The 19,384-nt window shown below is 43.4% G+C and overlaps 1 protein-coding gene across 6 annotated transcripts in view; it reads left to right on the forward strand.

The window, feature by feature from the left end:
• PLCE1 (phospholipase C epsilon 1) overlaps positions 1-19,384 on the forward strand; it is a 321,105-nt gene that overhangs the window by 296,897 nt on the left and 4,824 nt on the right. For all 6 annotated transcript variants that reach the window (XM_035708087.2, XM_035708091.2, XM_035708088.2 and 3 more), the window contains 8 exons: positions 531-694; positions 2,388-2,649; positions 4,682-4,800; positions 7,194-7,322; positions 10,650-10,859; positions 15,963-16,121; positions 17,963-18,178; positions 18,510-18,700. In XM_035708087.2, coding sequence (XP_035563980.2) covers positions 531-694; positions 2,388-2,649; positions 4,682-4,800; positions 7,194-7,322; positions 10,650-10,859; positions 15,963-16,121; positions 17,963-18,178; positions 18,510-18,695 — 1,445 coding nt within the window. In that variant the 3' untranslated portion in view covers positions 18,696-18,700. The remainder of the gene's footprint in view (positions 1-530; positions 695-2,387; positions 2,650-4,681; positions 4,801-7,193; positions 7,323-10,649; positions 10,860-15,962; positions 16,122-17,962; positions 18,179-18,509; positions 18,701-19,384) is intronic.

Raw genomic sequence — 19,384 nt, forward strand, 5'->3', positions numbered from 1 at the left:
GAACTACAATTATAAAAAAAAGTATTGCAATTTATGGGTTGAAATGGAGATTTCAAAGACAAAGTATGGTTTTCTGGCTATTCTCTTAGCCTTTCTTGTATTACTAAGATTTCATCTTATATCTGGAAAAGCAAGAATTGTTCATAAAATTGTCTGCAATGTTTGTTGCTTGGGGATAAAAAAAAATGCCATTATTCCTTTCTAAACCTCAGTATAAAATGAGGTCTTTCAAATATTTTTCTGGATGGATGTTGTGAATTTTTATTTGCAAGAGTTTTTAAGTGGAAGAACATGGGATGGAGCATGAGCTCCGTGAAGATGGAGTCTGCGTCATGTCAGCAGCTGTGTCTCGGGTGCGTGACACAACCTGGCACAGAATTGGCACGCAGTGAGTCTAAGCCATGAATAGGCGCTTATCTCTTCTTCATGCTTAGGGGAAAATTGATACAAAGTTCTTTTGAATTAAAAGTGAATGTGTAAGATGACGCGTGAGCCACCAAGTAACAAGAAATACTGATTTTATTCTGCAGATCTCCCTTTACATTTAAATGCTGCCATGTTTGAGGCCAACGGTGGCTGTGGTTATGTTTTGAAACCCCCCGTTCTGTGGGACAAGAACTGTCCCATGTACCAGAAGTTTTCACCCTTGGAAAGAGACCTGGACAACATGGAGCCTGCCGTCTATTCCTTAACTGTAAGTACGGCCTCCGTTGGCAGGCTGTGGAAGATCCGTAAGCCTTCCTAAACACGAACTGGTTTTGACTTCAAGGCGTCACAGAGGTCTCATGTCACAATTTTGTTCAGGCAGATTTAGTTCCCAAAAGCATTTCTTTACCTCTCAGAAACCAGTGGCTCGGGATCCCTGGGGGGCGCAGCGGTTTGGCGCCTGCCTTTGGCCCAGGGCGCGATCCTGGAGACCCGGGATCGAGTCCCACGTCGGGCTCCCGGTGGATGGAGCCTGCTTCTCCCTCTGCCTGTGTCTCTGCCTCTCTCTCTCTCTCTCTCTCTTTCTCTCTGTGTGTGACTATCATAAATAAGTAAAAATTAAAAAAAAAAGAAAGAAAGCAGTGGCTCTGGTTTAGGTACACTGTCACCAGGCCCTATATTTGCCAGAGCCCAGTAGGTGGACTTATGAGGTCCTTGCTTCACCTGCATGCTGATAATGTTAATTCTATCCTCCAGCCCCCGAGCTTTGTAACTGCGAGTGGGATCCCGTAAACATTAAGCTCCTGGTTAGAGCATCTTAAACTCTGACAAGTTCTTACAAGATCAGACAGGCCTCAATATACAAATCAAATAAATATTTTTTTCTCCTTACAGTGTAACCTCTATCAGCCCTGCACCCCTCCTTGTTCCTTTTATTACCTAATTTACTAACCATCAGAACCCCACAGGCTGCCCCCTAACAGCTCAGCCCGGGTAGCTCACACTTATTCACTGCTCTTTCACTCCCAATAAGCTGATAGAGACAAAAACCCACCAGATGGTGATAGGAAAGGCAGGGAAGGACGAAGTTACCTTTTCTCTTCATCTTCACATCTTGTCTGTCCCTCTGCAGAGACTGCTGGACAGCCTGTGCTCACGACGCCTCAGAGCCCCAGGGCTACGGGGAGCAGCGGGGTGGGGGGAAACCTGCTCACAGTTGTTCCTCCTATAGTGCTTTTCTCTGCCCCCAAGACCAGGGCAGCAGCCCCTTTCTGTTTGACCATTTCAACTGGACTGAGCATAGTTCCATCTACTTACAGAAGGTGGTGGATCATTTTTAACAATATTCCCTGTGACCTGTTCCAAAACTAAACTATTTAAGAACACAATTTGAGGTATATCAAATATAGACACCTAAAACATTTTGAGCAGAATGTCAATAACCAGTTCTCAGTGACATTGCTTTCAGTCCCCTTTTCTCTTGCCTTCTTGAGAAATTTTATTATCTTAACTGCTTGGTTTTTTTTTTTATAATTTTTATTTATTTATGATAGTCACACAGAGAGAGGAGAGAGGCTGAGACACAGGCAGAGAGAGAAGCAGGCTCCATGCACCGGGAGCCCGACGCGGGATTCGATCCTGGGTCTCCAGGATCGCGCCCTGGGCCAAAGGCAGGCACCAAACCGCTGCGCCACCCAGGGATCCCTAACTGCTTGGTTTTGACCGTTTTTACAGTTGAAAGGTTACAGTCAAGTGAATGCTGTTGACAAAATAGACTTTCACATTATTCCAGTCATGTGATTACCTAATGACAATCACTTTTTTTTAAGCAACTTTATTAACCATTTACCCCGTTTCATTCCAGAGTATTCTCTTTCTTGGTGGAGGGAAGGAATGAGGTACAGAGGTTGCTTTGTTTCTTTTGCATCTTCAGTGACTTTGATCCTTTTCTCCCCACTCAGATTGTCTCTGGTCAAAACGTGTGCCCAAGTAGCAGCACGGGAAGCCCATGTATCGAAGTGGACGTGCTGGGCATGCCCCTGGACAGTTGCCACTTCCGCACAAAACCCATCCACCGGAACACTTTGAACCCCATGTGGAATGAACAGTTTCTCTTCCGGGTTCACTTTGAAGATCTCATATTCCTGCGTTTTGCAGTTGTGGAAAACAATAGCTCAGCCATAACCGCTCAGAGAATCATCCCCCTCAAGGCTTTAAAACGAGGTAGAATAAAATTGTCAAAATGGTGATAATTCTTGCAGCTAACTGATGGATGCCCTGGAGTTCCTGATGCTCTTCTCTCAACTTGTGTGTATGTTTAAAATTTCCATGGTACAAAGTTAAAATAAGAGGCACAAAGAAATGATAAAAATTTGAACACTGTTTAAGCACATCTCAACAGAGATTTATCTTTTACATTATCCTACAACCAGAGGTGTTGACAACATCCCGTAAGAGTGCAGCGTCTCCTTCTGCTCATGCAGGGAGGAGTGGTTGTGCTCCTTTTCCCACACACTCCTTCCCAGTAACTCCCGCCGCATCTTGGCATGTTTAAAGCAGGGACTGATGTTAGGAGAGGAGCCCAAGGGGCGCCTGGTAGCTTGGTCAGTAAAGCACAGGACTCTTGTTCTCAGGGTCTTGAGTTTAAGCCCTATGTTGGGTCTGGAGCTTACTTGAAAAAAATTTTTTTGTTTAAGCAGGCAGAGAAGAGCCTGAGAGGAGGGGGGCCCAGGGTGTACTCATCACAGAGGCCGGCCAAAGGTGGAGTTGGACCCACCATGGGGCGGGGGGGGGGGGGGGGGGGGGGGGGTGCTGGAGGTGGGTGTTGGGGACAGAGCAGGGGCAGGTGGAGAGTCCTGAGCAAAGGCCAGAGCCAGTGGCCTGATGTGGTTCAGCTTTGCTGTGGCACTCCTGGAACTTTAGCTAGTTGCCCCAGTCAGCACCACTGCATTTGCTCCTCCAGCTTGAAGTGTATCAGAGTTTCCTGGGACTCTTGGTAATAAAATGCAGATTCTAACTCAGAGGATCTGAGGTGGGGCATGAGATTCTGCATTTCTAACAAGGTGCCTGGGATGCTGCCCCTGCTGGTCTACTTTGAGTAGAAGGTTCTAGTACATTCTTCCCACAGCCACACTCCAACTGCCACAAACATGTTACAGGCTCCTACATTTTGTTCTTTTCCTGTTTTTTCTTCTCCATGGTGCAAGTAGTACTTGGGCACTGCCTTCGTCAGCTCAGGCTACTAGAACAGACCAGAGGCTTAAACAGCAAACATTTCTTTTCTCACAGTTCTGCAGGATCGATATCTCCCAAGGCCTCTCTCCCTGGCTTGTAAGACAGCCACCTTTTCGCTGTGTCCTCACATGGCTATACCTTGGTCCCTGTGCATGGCGCCTGGCGTCTCTCTGTCTTTGTGCTAATCTCCTCTTTTTATAAGGACACCAATTAGGCTGGTGTAGGGCTTACCCTAATGACCCATTTTAACTTCCTTAAAGGCCCTAACCCCCTTTAAAAGCTTTACCTCCAGATATAGTCACATTCTGAGGTCCTGAGAGTGAGAGCTTCAACATAAGAATTTTGGGAGGACACAGTTCAGTTCATAACAGCTATTGCAGAAATATGAGAAAGCACAGAGAGGCAAAAAACATTCTTACATACTTTACATGATATACATACATATACATATTATGTAATGGTTGTTTTTTGTTTTGTTTTGTTTTGTTTTGTTTTTTTACCACTCAGTGTTTTGAGCCTGACTAGTTCTCACTTCCTGATTTGGTGGGGGAACAACTTTTCATGTTGACTGCCATGCATCTTCATCACCACTTTTACTGGCTACATGTTATTCCATTTCATACTAAAACATTCACACCATAATTTACTTAGCCAGCCCCCTGTTGGAATATTATCACTAAAAATGTTCTAAAAGGAATATTTGTAAAACAGTGACTATGGGTGACTTGATACAGAAATGATCAGGTCTTCCCAATATATTTTGTTTGAGTGTAGGATTTTCAGTTTGAGTCTGAGTCAGAAATACATGGACAAGTTAGTTACCACTAAGCGATCCAAAACTATCCCCAGGGGCAGCAGTCTGCTGATGAAAGGCCATCTGTTGGCTGCATGCCTGCTGCCACTCCCTGCCCATCTCAAGGCCTGATATCTGCTAGCCATTTATTGACCTTCCTGGGGTATCTTTTGCACAGAGCTCTGGGGTACATGGCTAACAAGCTTCTCCAATTCTGCATTATTCCAGGATATCGACATCTTCAGCTGCGAAACCTCCACAATGAAGTCTTGGAAATCTCTAGTTTATTCATAAACAGCAGAAGGATGGAAGAAAATTCCTCCAGCAGTGCCACGCCAGCCTCTTTGGTAATGAAGTTCCACAGTTTATTTTCAAGGATTGCTATGCTGGGGGTAGGCTTTCTTGTGGCACAGTACCCGGGACATTAGAGTTCTTAATTAGGTAATAATGGAAGTAATAATAACTATAACATCTGGCACTTGTTGATTTCTGTGCACTTTACATCTATACTGACTCGGTTAATCCTCTCAGTAACTTTGAGAAGTAGCTATTGATACCATCTCCATTCTATAGGTGAGGAAGGTCAGAGCCAAGTATATCTGAGGTCACACAACTGTAAACCCAAGTTATTCTAGCGCCAGAGCCCATATTCCTAATGAGTACATGATAGTGCCTGCTGAGGAGGTGAGCCCAAAATAACACCAGGGGGAAGACACTAATTAAGCAAAGCTTGGGGAAGATGCAGAATCGACCCTCTTGGAAATGGGAGGGGAACACCACAGAAAGAGCCACCATTGCAGATTCTCTGCTTTAATAAGTTCCCCACGTAAGTTCTATGCCCACTAAAGTTCAAGAACCATTGGACCAGCACTCACCCCAGTAATGCAAGGTTGTTTACTTAAACAAGTAGCACTGCTTTAATTAACTGGTTGATTCCATTGTCTTGCCCTTTAGAAATGAATTTAAAATGGTGCCCATTGATTACCTCTTTACATATTTGATAACCTGTTCGCTGTTGCATCAATCTTACACTTCATCATAGTGCTAACAACCTGTGGAAAGGCGTCCTGTATGCTCACAAATGGCACTAGCTTGACCACTGCCATGGCCACCTATAAATCCCCCAGCTTTCTTCTCTATTCCTCTTCCCCTCACCTCATCAGTATCTTCTCTCTCTCTCTGTCCTGACCTCATTTCCTTAGGTTCTCTTCCTTTTCCCTTCAGTGTATGGCCAAGGTCGAGAATAGCACCTTGGCCAAGGTGAAGGGAGCACTGCCTCTACATGTGCAGAGGACGGGGAAGCAGGGCCAGGGCTGCCTGGTACCTAAGGGCAAGAATCAGACACTTTCACAAAGCTGAAGCAGGGCTTAGTGCCATATTCTGAGTCCATCACCCTGCATACCGGTTAGCACTGAAGATTCCACACATGCCATGAATGAATCATTGTTCCTCACAACACTTCTGACACCAGATATGCAGGGTCTTTTCTGACACTTATTCAGCTCTGACAGCTGGGTGTCCTACCTTTCAATTTGATTCTGACACAGTCTACCTGGAGTTAGCAACAGATCCCAGAGTTAAAGGCTCAGTCCCACAGGACTGTCCCCACTTCGCATGCCAGTGGCAAGTCCCAGGCTGTCGCTGGTACCGCAGACTGACCAGCTATAAGTTCAAGGTTTTCCACAACCTGTTCCTCAGTTTCAGGAATTTCCTAGAATCATTCACAGAACTCAGAAACATGCTTTACTATTACCAATTTATTATTAAGGATACAACTCAGGAGCAGCCAAGTGGAAGAGATACATGGAAAAGAGGGTACAGAGCCTCCCTGCCCTCTCTGGGTGCACCAGCCACTCAGCATCCCGAAGTGTTCACCAACCCAGAAGCTCTCAATCCCCATCTTTTAGGGGTTCTTATGGAGGCTTTGTCCCCTTTTTGGGGACAGAAATAATAATAAAATAAGATAATAATTCCAGGGCCAGGCATAATGTCTGATTCAGCTCTCCATCAATGAATTTTTATTTTGAATTAATGAGTATATCTTAATATACAAAATGCTCAGAAAGTTATGAGTTACACATCTTCTCAGCTCTTACTAAAACAGAAAAGCTTTTCATAATTGTTTGTGTCCCTGAGCAGTGAGCTCTCAAAGACCATAATATTCTGTTTATCATCTTACCAACCAAAATTCTAACCCAGGATCCTAAACAGAACTTAATAGACACTGTTGAAGGTCAGTTCATAAGTAAGAACTAACATACATTTCAAGTATCATCAGTCTCCTAAGTATGATGGAAAGAGTCCCTATTATTTAAAATAAATTAATATTTTAATGTTATGCAGCTAATATCCTCACTAGACTATTTTTTTAAGATTTTAATAATTTATTCATGAGAGACACAGAGAGAGAGGCAGAGACATAGGCAGAGGAAGAAGCAGGCTCCGTGCAAGGAGCCCAATATGGGACTTGATCCCGGGACTTTGGGATCATGTCCTGAGCCAAAGGCAGACCCTCAATCACTGAGCCACCCAAGTGTCCCTATCCTCACCAGACTATTAAGGAAGATGCAGCATCACCTTTTCAATCACAAATATACGCATCAGGTATAGAAGAATGATTTTCTTTCGCATATATGTGTCCCCTACAGACTTCTAAGAACTAGCACTTCTGTATTGAATATAGCTTAGAAATAACATGAGAATGAGAATGAATGAGAAACCATGCTATCTTCCTTGACAGATGTTTAATACAGAAGAAAGAAAATGTTTGCAGACTCACAGAGTCACAGTGCATGGGGTCCCAGGTCCAGAGCCCTTTACTGTTTTCTCCATAAGTGGAGGCACGAAGGCAAAGCAGCTTCTCCAACAGGTGAGTCCACTAAGCCCATGGTTAGGAGAGTCCAGCATCTAATATATATGGTGTGTGTGTATGTGTGTAAACACATGTGCAAACACAAAAACACACATAAAACACAACGTCCATGTTGGTGATCTACTTTTTGATTATTTGTATGATTCAATACTGAGATCCACCCTAAGAATGACCTGCGAGAACTTAGTACCACTAGATAAGCTAACCTGTAGAAAAGAAATTTTTTTTTAAGTTTTACTTATTTATTCATGATAGACTTGGAGAGAGAGGCAGAGATACAGGCAGAGGGAGAAGCAGGCTCCACGCCAGGAGCCCGACATAGGACTCGATCCCCGGACTCCAGGATCGGGCCCCGGGCCAAAGGCAGGCGCCAAACCGCTGAGCCACCCAAGGATTCCCTAGGAAAGAATTTTTAACCTTTCTTCAAACACATAAAAACACGGGGCTCAGGAAGGGTAAAGATCAGAAGGAGAGGCTCTCCAAACGTGGTAGTCTTTGCTTCTCAGCCTAGACCTGGGCTCCATCTCCCTTTTTAATGAAGAGCTTACTGATCAATCAGAATTTGCACACAAGCTGAATGGAATTTGTTTGAGTTGAATCAACTTTTTAGAGCATCAGGTTGGAGCACATAGCCAAGAAGACATCTTCAGTCTTTATTTAGGTCTTTGTTTGCATGTTGAGCACTGCCCTTATCCCTCTTCCCCTGGCACTTGATCTCAACCCTTGAGATCCTACCCCTCTGGTAGTGCAAAGATGCCAACAGGGCCTAACACAAAAGAATAAGCTGTTCCCCAAAGCCCGCAGCAGCACTGGCCTGAGTACCCTTACATGATACTGCTTCTACATGGGATCCCCCAGAGATCTCTGCGGCTTTCTGTAGGCAGGGCCACTGCCCCACAGGAGGACATGTCAGAGTGAGAAAGCTGGGAACAAAGCAGCATCCAGAGGGAGGCAGCTCCTCAAAAGGAGAGGCAAACCCAAACCCATGTGTGATATCTTTTCTCTTCATACTAGAAACTCCACCCCTGCTTGGCACAGTGACCTAACATCCTTGCAGACTAACCCAGTTCAGAATCCCTTCTCCTCCTTGCAGGTAGACCAAGGGAGCAGTGACCAAAAGGAGTGACCCTTGGGCTCTCTCTGAAGTTAGGGTGTATAATGAAATGTAGTTGGGATTATAGAATGTATGGGGTGGGAGGGGGTCAAGATTAAAAACCAATCAAACAACCATAAGGAACAAGAGAAATAGTTCTGGTTTTTGAGAGGGGGTCTCTATGAACAGGCAACATTTTGCCCCATTTTATTTATTTATTTATTTTTTAATTTATTTATTTATGATAGTCAGAGAGAGAGAGAGAGGCAGAGACACAGGCAGAGGGAGAAGCAGGCTCCATGCACCGGGAGCCCGACGTGGGATTCGATCCCGGGTCTCCAGGATCGCGCGCCCTGGGCCAAAGGCAGGCGCTAAACCGCTGCGCCACCCAGGGATCCCCTGCCCCATTTTATAATTGACCTAAAGTCAGAGGAAACAGCTTAAGTGCCAGATTTCATAGACTAACAGAAGCTCTACCAAGACTTTGCAGTGGGGGGCGGGGGCAATATTCGTTTTGGGGGGCATGTTTTTGTTTTGTTTTTAATTTATTTATTCATGAGAGACACACAGAGAGAGGCAGAGACATAGGCAGAGGGAGAAGCAGGGACCCCGAAGCAGGACTCGATCCCAGGACCCTGGGATCACACCATGAGCCAAAGGCAGATGCTCAACCACTGAGTCACCCAGGCATCCCTTGTTTTTGTTTTTTAAAGCAATCAGGCCATGAACTTCAGTGTCTACTCTCACAAAGTATTGTTGGGGATTTGGAGACTCTATAATGAAAACATTAAGTATGGCAATATGTCCACAGAACACCCATAAAAAGAAGCCGATTACTTTATTGTCACCCCGTGTGAATAATGCCATGGATATCAAGCAGAACTGAGGAGGGGGTGATGCTGCCCTCTCGTTGGGGTGAGGTACCGACTGACCTACTCTCGGAAGCGTCACATCCTGAATTACTCAGTAGTAGTAGCTGTCTTGCCCCCACAGGATCCATAGCCCAGCATCAATTATAGACTGAGGACTGGGGTGAAGGGAGCAGTGTCTTCCTGAGAATCTTCTGCCTCCACCATCCTCAGTTCACTCTGTTCTTCCTCCCAGCCAGACAAAGCAGGGCCAAGTGTTGGCTCTGGTAGTTGCATCATTGGCGGGCAAGGAGCAAAGTGTCTGCCTAACCCAAGCCAGATGGCGGCAGCCTTCTCCATCCCCGCTTGGAGTCCAGCCTTCTGTCCTCACCTGTATGAGGCGAATGTGAAGCAATGCATCAGCCAGAGGAGCCTTAATGTTGGCTAGTGTTGAATAAGTTCTCACGATGTGTCTGTGTCCTGCTTCATAACCAGTGCCTCCATCGTAAAATGAAATTAAGAGAATGTTACTCTTACTATTACCATTTTATGGATGGGGAAACTGAGTCTCCTGCCCAACGCCCAACAACCAATAAGTATTAAAGGCAAACCCAAGGCCCGGGTCTGTCTGGCCCCAGAGCCTCATCTCAGCCACTCTGTTGGGTCGCCTGGGGTCAGTAGCCAACAAAGAAAACAAGCTTGCAGGCACAGTGTCAAGAGTTAATTGAAAGGAGAATTCCCAGGAACTTAGATCAGATGAGATTAGAAGACAAGTATTTCCAACACAAGAAAAAGAGAGGATGTTGGTAAAATCTGTGCTAGGTTCTTTGCCAGTGGTCCTGTGTTTTAAGATTACAGAGAGCTAAATTCATAGATTGGGAAGCCTAAAGTTCTTAATTCAGTAGGAGCTCTCATTCCAGCTGTGGGAAAAATAGTTATGCTCTCTGGGGATTATGAATAAATTGTGTCGTTGCCCAGAATGAACATAAACAATCCTTGTTGAATATAAGAGAGTTCTGAGGTTTTCCAGGAAGAATTAGGCAACACTACAGAGTAGGTCTCACTTATAAATGGCACATCAAACCTATGTAAACACTGTGAAAATAGGCTTATCTTGTGAGGTTGTGTGTGTGTGGTTGTGTGTGTGTATTTATTCAAGTATAGTTAACATACAGTGTTGTATTGATTTCAGGGGTACAACAATGTAATGATTCAATAATTCTCTACAGTGCTCAGTAACCACCACGATAAATGCACCGTTAATCCCCCTTCACCCATGTCACCCGTCCCACCGCCCAGCTCCCCTCTGGTGACCGTCAGTTTGTTCTCTGTAGAAAACAGGCTTATTTTTGGATTAAAGTTTTGCCTTTGCTTTTTCCTTAGATTCTAACTACTGAACAAGACACCAAACCTATTGTCACAGACTATTTTTTGATGGAAGAAAAATATTTTATATCTAAAGAAAAGAATGAATGCAGGAAACAACCATTTCAGAGAGTCATCGGTCCAGAAGAAGAGATCATGCAGATTTTAAGCAGCTGGTTTCCAGAGGAAGGATATGTTGGCAGGATTGTCTTAAAAACCCAGCAGGAAGTAAGTGTGTCCTACACCATAACAACTCAGTATGTGACTAACCACCTCACCACTAGCTACCCTCTTAATTCGGAATTTCTTGTAATTGAAGTTGCTTTATGTTCTTCCTCTTAAGTAAATGTGCAGAAATGATTTTATTCTTCTGCATGTATCAAGAATGTTCTAAGTTACAGAAATTCAGTCTAAAAATTATCCTTTGTGTAAGAAAGGGAGCAGGAATTCAAAGGATTCCTTTTGCATGCCATCGGGGTAGGTGGGTCCAGGATTTGATTTATGTGCGAAGAGGCATTGTCTGAAGGGTCGTGGTAATGTGTCACGCTAGTCCCATTGGTGTTTTACATTTAGAGATTGGTTTCATGCGTACTAAAGTTTTGGCTAATAAAACGTTCTGTGCTTATAGGTAAAAACAACAGTAGTTCCTTGAAAATATTCTATAACTTCAGAAAAAGAATAATCTTTCAGCCTCAGCCAGAATTAGTAAAAATTAACATTACGTTCACTAACATTCCCGTGGTCACTTCCACAAAGGAAACAATTCTAACATTGTTAGCTCTTGTTGGACTTCGTGGACTTTTTTTCCAGAATAAACTGATGAGAGCCCACTAGCTTACTGCCATTTTTTAAAATGATGTATAAAGTCATTTCCTCAGTGTAGACGGTCATGCCTCATGATATGTCAATAATGAAGGAGTTGGGTCAGTTCAACAATTAGAGTAAACAATATTTATTGAGCACCTAATATGAGCCAAGCCCTCCTCTGGGCACACGATTGCTCCTTTGGGGCATGTAATAGAGCTTGGTTGGCACAACGACCATCAGAGGCCATGATGTTGGGACACAATGGAGATGATAATGAGGCAGTTTTCAGCATCATATGCTACTTTTTTACTATGTACCTAATTATGAACATGGCCTAACAGCCTCCATGGAGCTACAGCACCTGCTCTGGGAGCCACAACCATTGCCTTTCTTCCTAACCTTGCCCTAGACCATAAAAGGACACTTCATTTAGGCAGAGAAATATAATTGTCTCCCTAACCTCCTCTCCCTCTCAGACATTCACATTGTAAAGACAGGTAACAAGCAGTTCTAATAATTATAGCTTTATGAGAAAATATCAGAGGGCTTACCTGGGCTTTGGAAGCCATCTTCAATTTCTCTCTACATTTTTTCTTATTATTCTTCATTGTCTTGCCTCATTCTCTAGCTACGTGTAAAAAAAACTATTCTCTAAGTAATAATATCAGTAAGTGAATTTTCAAACCATGTAGTTGTGTAATGATTTACAGTGTTTAAAGTTTTCACTCACTGCTTTCAATTGAGGGAATGGAAACCATCTCACACATAAGGAAATGGAGGTTCACAAGGTTAAATCATGATAAGGTAAGACATAGAACTCACATCTCTGGCTTTCCGGTTCCCCACCCTGCACTCCCCATGCTGCTCCTGAGCCAACACTCTTGGGCACTGGTGCCCAGCACTGTGGGGGCAGCAGGAGGCAGCAAGTAGGAGAGAACATGGGCAGGCTGTTTTGAGTGTCATATAGCCAAAAGGGTTGTGGAGGCTAGGAAGCCCATCTCCAACTTAAAATGCACAAGGGGCACCTGAGGTACATTGGGTTAAGCTTCTGACTCTTGGTTTTGGTTCTTGTCATGATCTCAGGGTCCTGGAGTCGAGCTCCACATAGGGCTCCACACTGAGCATGGAGTCTGCTTGTCCCTCTCCCCGCTGGCACTCTCTCTCTCCCTTTCTCTTTCTCTCTATAATAAATAAATTAATTAAATAATTAATTAAAATATTTGAAATGTATATGAAAGGGGTTTCTGGGTGGCTCAGTGAGTTAAGCATCTGCCTTTAGCTCAGGTCATGATCCCAGGGTCTTGGGATGGAGCCACACGTCAGGCACCCTGCTCAGCAGAAAGTCTGCTTCTCCCTCTCAATCTGCCTGTAGCTGCCCCCCTGCTTGTGTTCACTCACTCTCTGCCAAATAAATAAATAGAATCTCTTTTTTTAATAAATAAAATGTATATGAAAACAGGCTGTAGAGACCTGAGGAATAAATATTTAATAAGGGCTGGTGGAAGAGAAACATTCTGAAGAATACAGGGGATAAATTAGAAGGGAAGGCTAACAAGCATTTTCTGATGGGGAAAATACAGTAAGCTCTCCTGCCTTTGTGGGAGGATTTTTTTAAAGATTTTATTTATTTATTTTATTTATTTTATTTATTTATTTATTTATTTATTTATTTGAGAGAGAGAACAGGAGTCGGGGAAGGGGCAGAGGGAAAAGCAGACTCCCCACTGAGCAGGGAGCCTGATTCGGGACTTGATCCCAGGACCTCAGGATCATGACCTAAGCCAAAGGCAGGCACTTATCCAACTGAGCCATTCAGGCGTGGGGAGGTTTTTGAAGTGACTGACATGTTCCTGCTAAGATAACAAATCACATTTAAAGTGTTTAGGTTGGGACGCCTGGGTGGTTCAGTCGTTGAGCATCTGCCTTCAGCTCAGGGTGTGATCCCGGAGTCCTGGGATCGAGTCCCACATCAGGTTTCCCTGCATGGAGCCTGCTTCTCCGTCTGCCTGTGTCTCTGACTCTGTCTCTCTGTGTCTCTCTTGAATAAATAAAATCTTAAAAAAAAATAAAGTGTTTAGGTTGACCTGGTACATAGTGACACACACAGGTACATATTTGCTGACTGAATACATGAATTCAGCAGTTATTGAATGAGCAGATACTAGCATAGTCGATAGGTCTGAGCTATAAGTATTTCCACTTATTGCATTCTGTGGAACTCGTGAGATAAAAGTAGTTTGCCCACATATTCAAAGTCCCCAAACTGCTATGACCTCTGATCTCTTCTGCCCGCCTGCCTGCCCGCCTTGTATAGTTGTCTCGCCTCCTAGGCTCTCAGGTGGTCAGGATCACATCTTCCTGCCGTCAGTATGCCCTCCTGTGACACCTCCTGGATGTGAAATCAGACAGACCTGGCTCTGCCACAAATTAGATGGCCTTGACAGCTTGTTTAACTTCTGTAAACCTCTGTTCCCTAACCTGTAAATCTGTAATAGAAACTACTTTACCTGATTAAAAAAGATAAACATGAGACTCATGCCAAACATATAGACCATATGTAGAAAAATGTTTAGTAAGCCTAAAGAGCTTCAAGAGAAGGCTGTTGTTCTGGCCATAGAAGCTGTGCCTTCTAATGCGGCAGAGAACTCCTTGCAAACAAATAAGTTCTGAGGGAGGTTCCAAGGAGCTCTCTTGAAAGTCATGCTTATTGCATAGTTATTGAGGTATTTTATGTGTCTATTAGAACCTTTTTTGGTTTTTTTATGCTTGCTTGCTTCGTGGTTTTCAAGATACAGATTATAAATTGTCAGATGAATTACCACCCAACCCCACTCTCCAACTGATTAAATATATTATGATCAACACAGGGACATATTACACAGCTAAGTCTCTAGGAACTGACACGAAATGAGCACCACAATCTTTTAAGTAGGGACAAAAAACAAGTTGCAGAACATTATGTGAAGTTAATATAATATAGACAGTAACTCCCCCCTCCCCAACACCAGTAATATAACAAATGGGGTCCAGAAACATCAGTCATGAAAACTGCAGAGACCATGACTGCAAGATTAAAGAAATGATTGGGGTGAGCCTGTGGGCTGATTGACAAGCTCCAGGAACCAGTCCTTTCTGGTCCTTGCTGTGGTTTGGCGCCACCTGGTGACGATATCCATTCTGACTTTTATATCCATGAGGACAATTCTGGGTCCCTAAGGCTGGTTGGAACCTCCAGAATAGTGACAGCAATTCTTGGATTTCTCTGGTTTGTTAGCACCATTTCAGTGGCTTGATCTGAGGACATTAGGCTAGGAAACTGTTGAAGATCAAAGGACCTTCCTGCTAAATGCTCACTTCCGGAGATGGGGTTGTCCCTCCCTCCTTTAGACCTCCCCCTTGCAGAAGCTAACCTACCCTTCATTTGAGACTAGAGCTAACAACAAACAGGAGCTATTTGGTGATTATATTATATCTAAATTCACACAATTCCAGGGCTTCATTGTATATACGTGTTCACATACACAGAAATACATATATCCATAGCAGATGTTTAGAAGTATATATGACCTAACAACAGTGGTTTTTTTGTAGAGAAGACGAGAGGAGTGAAAAAGCTGATAATAGGGAAAGTATGGCTTTTTATCAATATATTTCTATACTGCTTGAAATAATTTTAATAAGGTACATGTCTATAGATACATCTAAATATACTTAAAGTTACATGTGTAAAATTTACTGAAAGCCAGTTCACCAAAGCCAATTAACCTGATGATCAATTGTCTTAATTATTGAGAATTTTGTCAATATTCGTTTCAGGGTATCCTACCTCCAGCCATTGTTTCAGCCTTTTCACCACTGGTTCTTTTCTTCCAGCCTGGCTGAGGGGCAGTTTGCATGTTTCATTGTTCAGATATCTAGCATTTCTTAAATGTGTAGGGAATGGATGGGCTTTCTCTTAAATATAATTTACTCTGTTCTTATTTGGCTCTTGGTAATTGGCAATTTGGTACATTGTCCTTTTACAAATATATCTCCAGTTGACTTGGACCCAAAATCTACAGGTAGTAGGAGTAGGTGTACTGGCTTATTGTGAGCCAGACCTTAGCAGTCTGTCAACATCAGCAGAAATACCTACATTGGGACCCCTGGGTGGCTCAGTGGTTGAGCTTCTGCCTTCAGCTCAGGTCGTGATCCCAGGGTCCTGGGATTGAGTCCCGCATTGGGTTTCCCACGGGGAGCCTGCTTCTTCCTCTGCCTGTGTCTCTGCCTCTCTCTCTGTCTCTTATGAATAAATAAATAAAATCTTTAAGAAAAAAAGAAAAATACCTACATTACTTTCTTTCCCTCAGAAGACATGGGTATTCCTGTGGAATCATTTATGAACTATTAAAGTATATGAAATAGAAAGCTGAGAAATGGTTTCTACATTGCCCAGATACAGCTCACGTTTCCACTGTGGGTTTTTCTTTCTTGCTGTACATCCTCTTACCATTTACTCATACTTTTCTTCTTTTTTAAACACAGAACCTAGAAGAGAGAAGCATTGTTCAAGATGAGAAAGAGGTGATCTTGAGCTCGGAGGAGGAGAGCTTCTTTGTCCAAGTGCATGACGTTTCTCCAGAGCAACCTCGGACGGTCATCAAAGCGCCCCGTGTCAGCACCGCTCAGGATGTCATTCAACAGGTGAAAGCCTCCCCCTTGCTTGTCTCAGTCTGCTCATCAGTGTAAATCACTGGGACAAATCAGACGTCAGCTTGTCTTATGAATGAAGTTCTAGAACAATGGAGAAATGAAAAGGGAGAGTGTGTCTCTAGGTTGGGATACTAGTTCATTCCTTTAACAGACACTGGCCTAGTATCTGTTGGGAGTCCGGCTCTCTTTGGAAGGGTTGATAACAGATTTAAGAGGGGACTCCACAGAGTAGTAATTTCATCATCTCAGAAATGCTTAAGCCAGGCCCTGGTGACTGTTTCTTAAAGATCTTACAGAGGACATCCTGGAGGCCTTCTCTGGCCCTCTCGCTCCTCTAAGTCATGCTTCTTGGCATAGATGGTTTCAAAAAACTGTATCTCCTTTCTTCAAGCCTCGTAATGCTTTGTGTTTATTAAATGCCCATTTGAGAAGTAGTAAAGCTAATGGTTCATGGCACAGACTCTAGATCAGATAGCTCCAGGATCAAATCCCAGCTCTATTTCCTAGGGCCTCAGTTACAGTGGTGTGCTGGGAAACCAGCTCTCCTAAAGAAAAAGAAAAAAGAAAAAGAAAAAGAAAAAAAAAAAAAAAAAAAGCCCTATTTGATTTTTAGTATTTTGCCAATTTCCCTTCCTTCCTTCCTTCCTTCCTTCCTTCCTTCCTTCCTTCCTTCCTTCCTTCTTTTCTTTCTTTCTTTCTTTTTTTTCTTTCTTTCTTTCTTTTTCTTTTTTTTTATTTTTTTGATTTTATTTATTTGAGAGAGGGAGAGAGAGAGCCTGAGCATGAGAGGGGGGTAGGGGGATGCAGAGGGAGAGGGAGAAGCTGACTCCCTGCTGAGCAGGGAGCTTGATGTGGCCAATCCTGAGACTCCAGGATCAGGACCTGAGCTGAAGGCAGACGCTCAATGGACAGAGGCATCCAGGCGCCCCTAGTATTTGCCAATTTCTGTTGCATGGATACTGCAGCATGTCTGATTTTATGGCCTGTTCAAGTTGGTTCCAGCACACTATATTATATACTGGGTGGTAAGCTACTGCATCGGTAACATGGAGATAGTATAACAGTACTTTCCACACAGAGTTGATGTGAAGATTAAATCAGTAAATATACATAAGGCGTTCAATGTCTAGCACCTGGTAAGCACTATTTAAGTGCTATTTGCTATTACTACATGATCAGGTGGTTAATATTTTCCTCCTTAATAGAGTTTGACTCTAAGAGAGACTAGACATGTTTGTTTGTTTCCTTTATCTCCCAAAGTATAGTACGTATCTGGAACACAGAAGGCCCTCACTAAACATTTGATGAACAAGTAAATGTATAAATGAAAGATGATCTTGTACTAAATGGGAAGTGAGACCAGGCAAATTACAAAAATGCCTTCCACATCCAAGACCCTGTGACAAGGAGGCAGCTTGCTAGGACAGAGAGGCTCCCAAGGGTCAGGACTCTGTCCTTCATGGTCTCTGTGACCTTCATGTCCATGAGGCTTGGTGCATGTAGCAAGTCCAGTAGAAGTCCTTACTCTGTTACTCAGTAGCTGTGCATTCTCTGGAATCTGCTTAACCTCCATACATTTAAGTTTTCTTGTCCAAAAATGGGGTAATATGTAAATCAGGGTCTGTTGTGAAGCTTCATCAGGTAACATGGGAAAGCATATTATACGCAACAACCACACAAATGTCAAATGAGGGATGGGACGATACAATCTGAAAGTTCCCCTCCTTCTCTAAAAATTGGTGACATGTTCCCACCTTAGAGTTTCATTTGGAATGGATGCAGGTGCTGGAGATGATGTGTCAGTATCCAGTTGACCATCACTTATCTTTCAGACCTTATGCAAAGCCAAATATTCCTATAGCATCCTGAGTAACCCCAACCCGAGTGACTATGTGCTTCTGGAAGAGGTGGTGAAAGATGCTACCAAGAAGTCCTCCACCCCAAAGTCCTCCCAGCGGGTCCTTTTGGACCAAGAGTGTGTGTTTCAAGCCCAGAGCAAGTGGAAAGGTGCTGGAAAATTCATCCTCAGGCTAAAGGAGCAGGTGCAGGTAAAGTTCAAAGCTCTCTTGCTCTCTCCACAAAGGATCTGATGTTCATAACTACGTGGTAATCAAATCTGGGAACTCGTGAAATCTAGGAGAAAGTTTCAAAGTCAAGGAATATTGTTGGGAGAAAACTGTTTGGCTTTGTTTTTACTACATGAAGAGAAATGTGTGCTCCCTGCTGTGGTTAAGCAGTCCTGAGACGGGATTCCCACAGCACTTCTTCCCAAAGCTCTCCTGAGAGAGGAAGAAGAAAGGGCTCCATGATAGCTTGTTAGGTGATTGAGGATCCTGGCTTTTACCTTATACCCATGGAAAGTTTTTTTTTTTTCCACAGGCATCCCGAGAAGATAAAAGAAAAGGCATTTCTTTCGCAAGTGAATTCAAGAAGTTCACCAAATCAACTAAACAGCCCCGAGGACTCACATCTTCTCAGGTCTTGGCCTCAGAAAGTGTCCAAAACAAGGAGGAGAAGCCCACGGGCAGCTTGTCCTCCAGTGACACCACAGACTCCCGACAATAACCAAGGTTGGCATGTTTTACCCAGGTAGACTGAGTCATTGCACCATTTTGAAATAGGGGCCCATCTATACTACTGTACAAGGCAGCAGGCCCAGAGGAGGATGTCCCCTGAAGTCAGATGGGAATTGTACCAAAAAGCAGGAAAAGGGCTCTGAAGATCCATGTACTTTTAGCATTTATCATTTTAGACCACTTGTAGATAACTAAACAAAGGCCCCGAGAGGACAACTTGCCCAAACTACATCAGCCTCATTTTTGTTCAGACCTGGAACTGCCTTAATTATCTGTCACTAATACAGATATTCTTGAAGGACTGTTGTGGGTCATTCAACTCTCATGCCCTTGCATTTCTAGTTTCATGCTGTCCATTTTGAGGTTTGATTTAGCCACAATGACCTCACCTTGGTCTGCCTCAATTAAAAAATAAAAATCTGGCATTCAAGATCTTATGGTTAGAAAGAAAGCAAAATTGCCTAACAGCCTCTATCTGGAAACGGCAGTAAAGTCAGCCTTTGGTTGCCTGCCCATTGCTAGGTATCTACAGAGTAAACTTTGTTCCATCTTTAAACAAATTATATGGAACCCCAACTCAAACAAAAACAAAAAACATAAGGAAACCAAGCATAGATTTTTTTTCCTTTAGTTTCTTAATGAACCCAAGGGATTAGTAAAGCTCACTCTTTACCTGTG

This window comes from Canis lupus, chromosome 28, assembly GCF_003254725.2.
Source record: "Canis lupus dingo isolate Sandy chromosome 28, ASM325472v2, whole genome shotgun sequence".
Taxonomy (NCBI): Eukaryota; Metazoa; Chordata; class Mammalia; order Carnivora; family Canidae; genus Canis; species Canis lupus.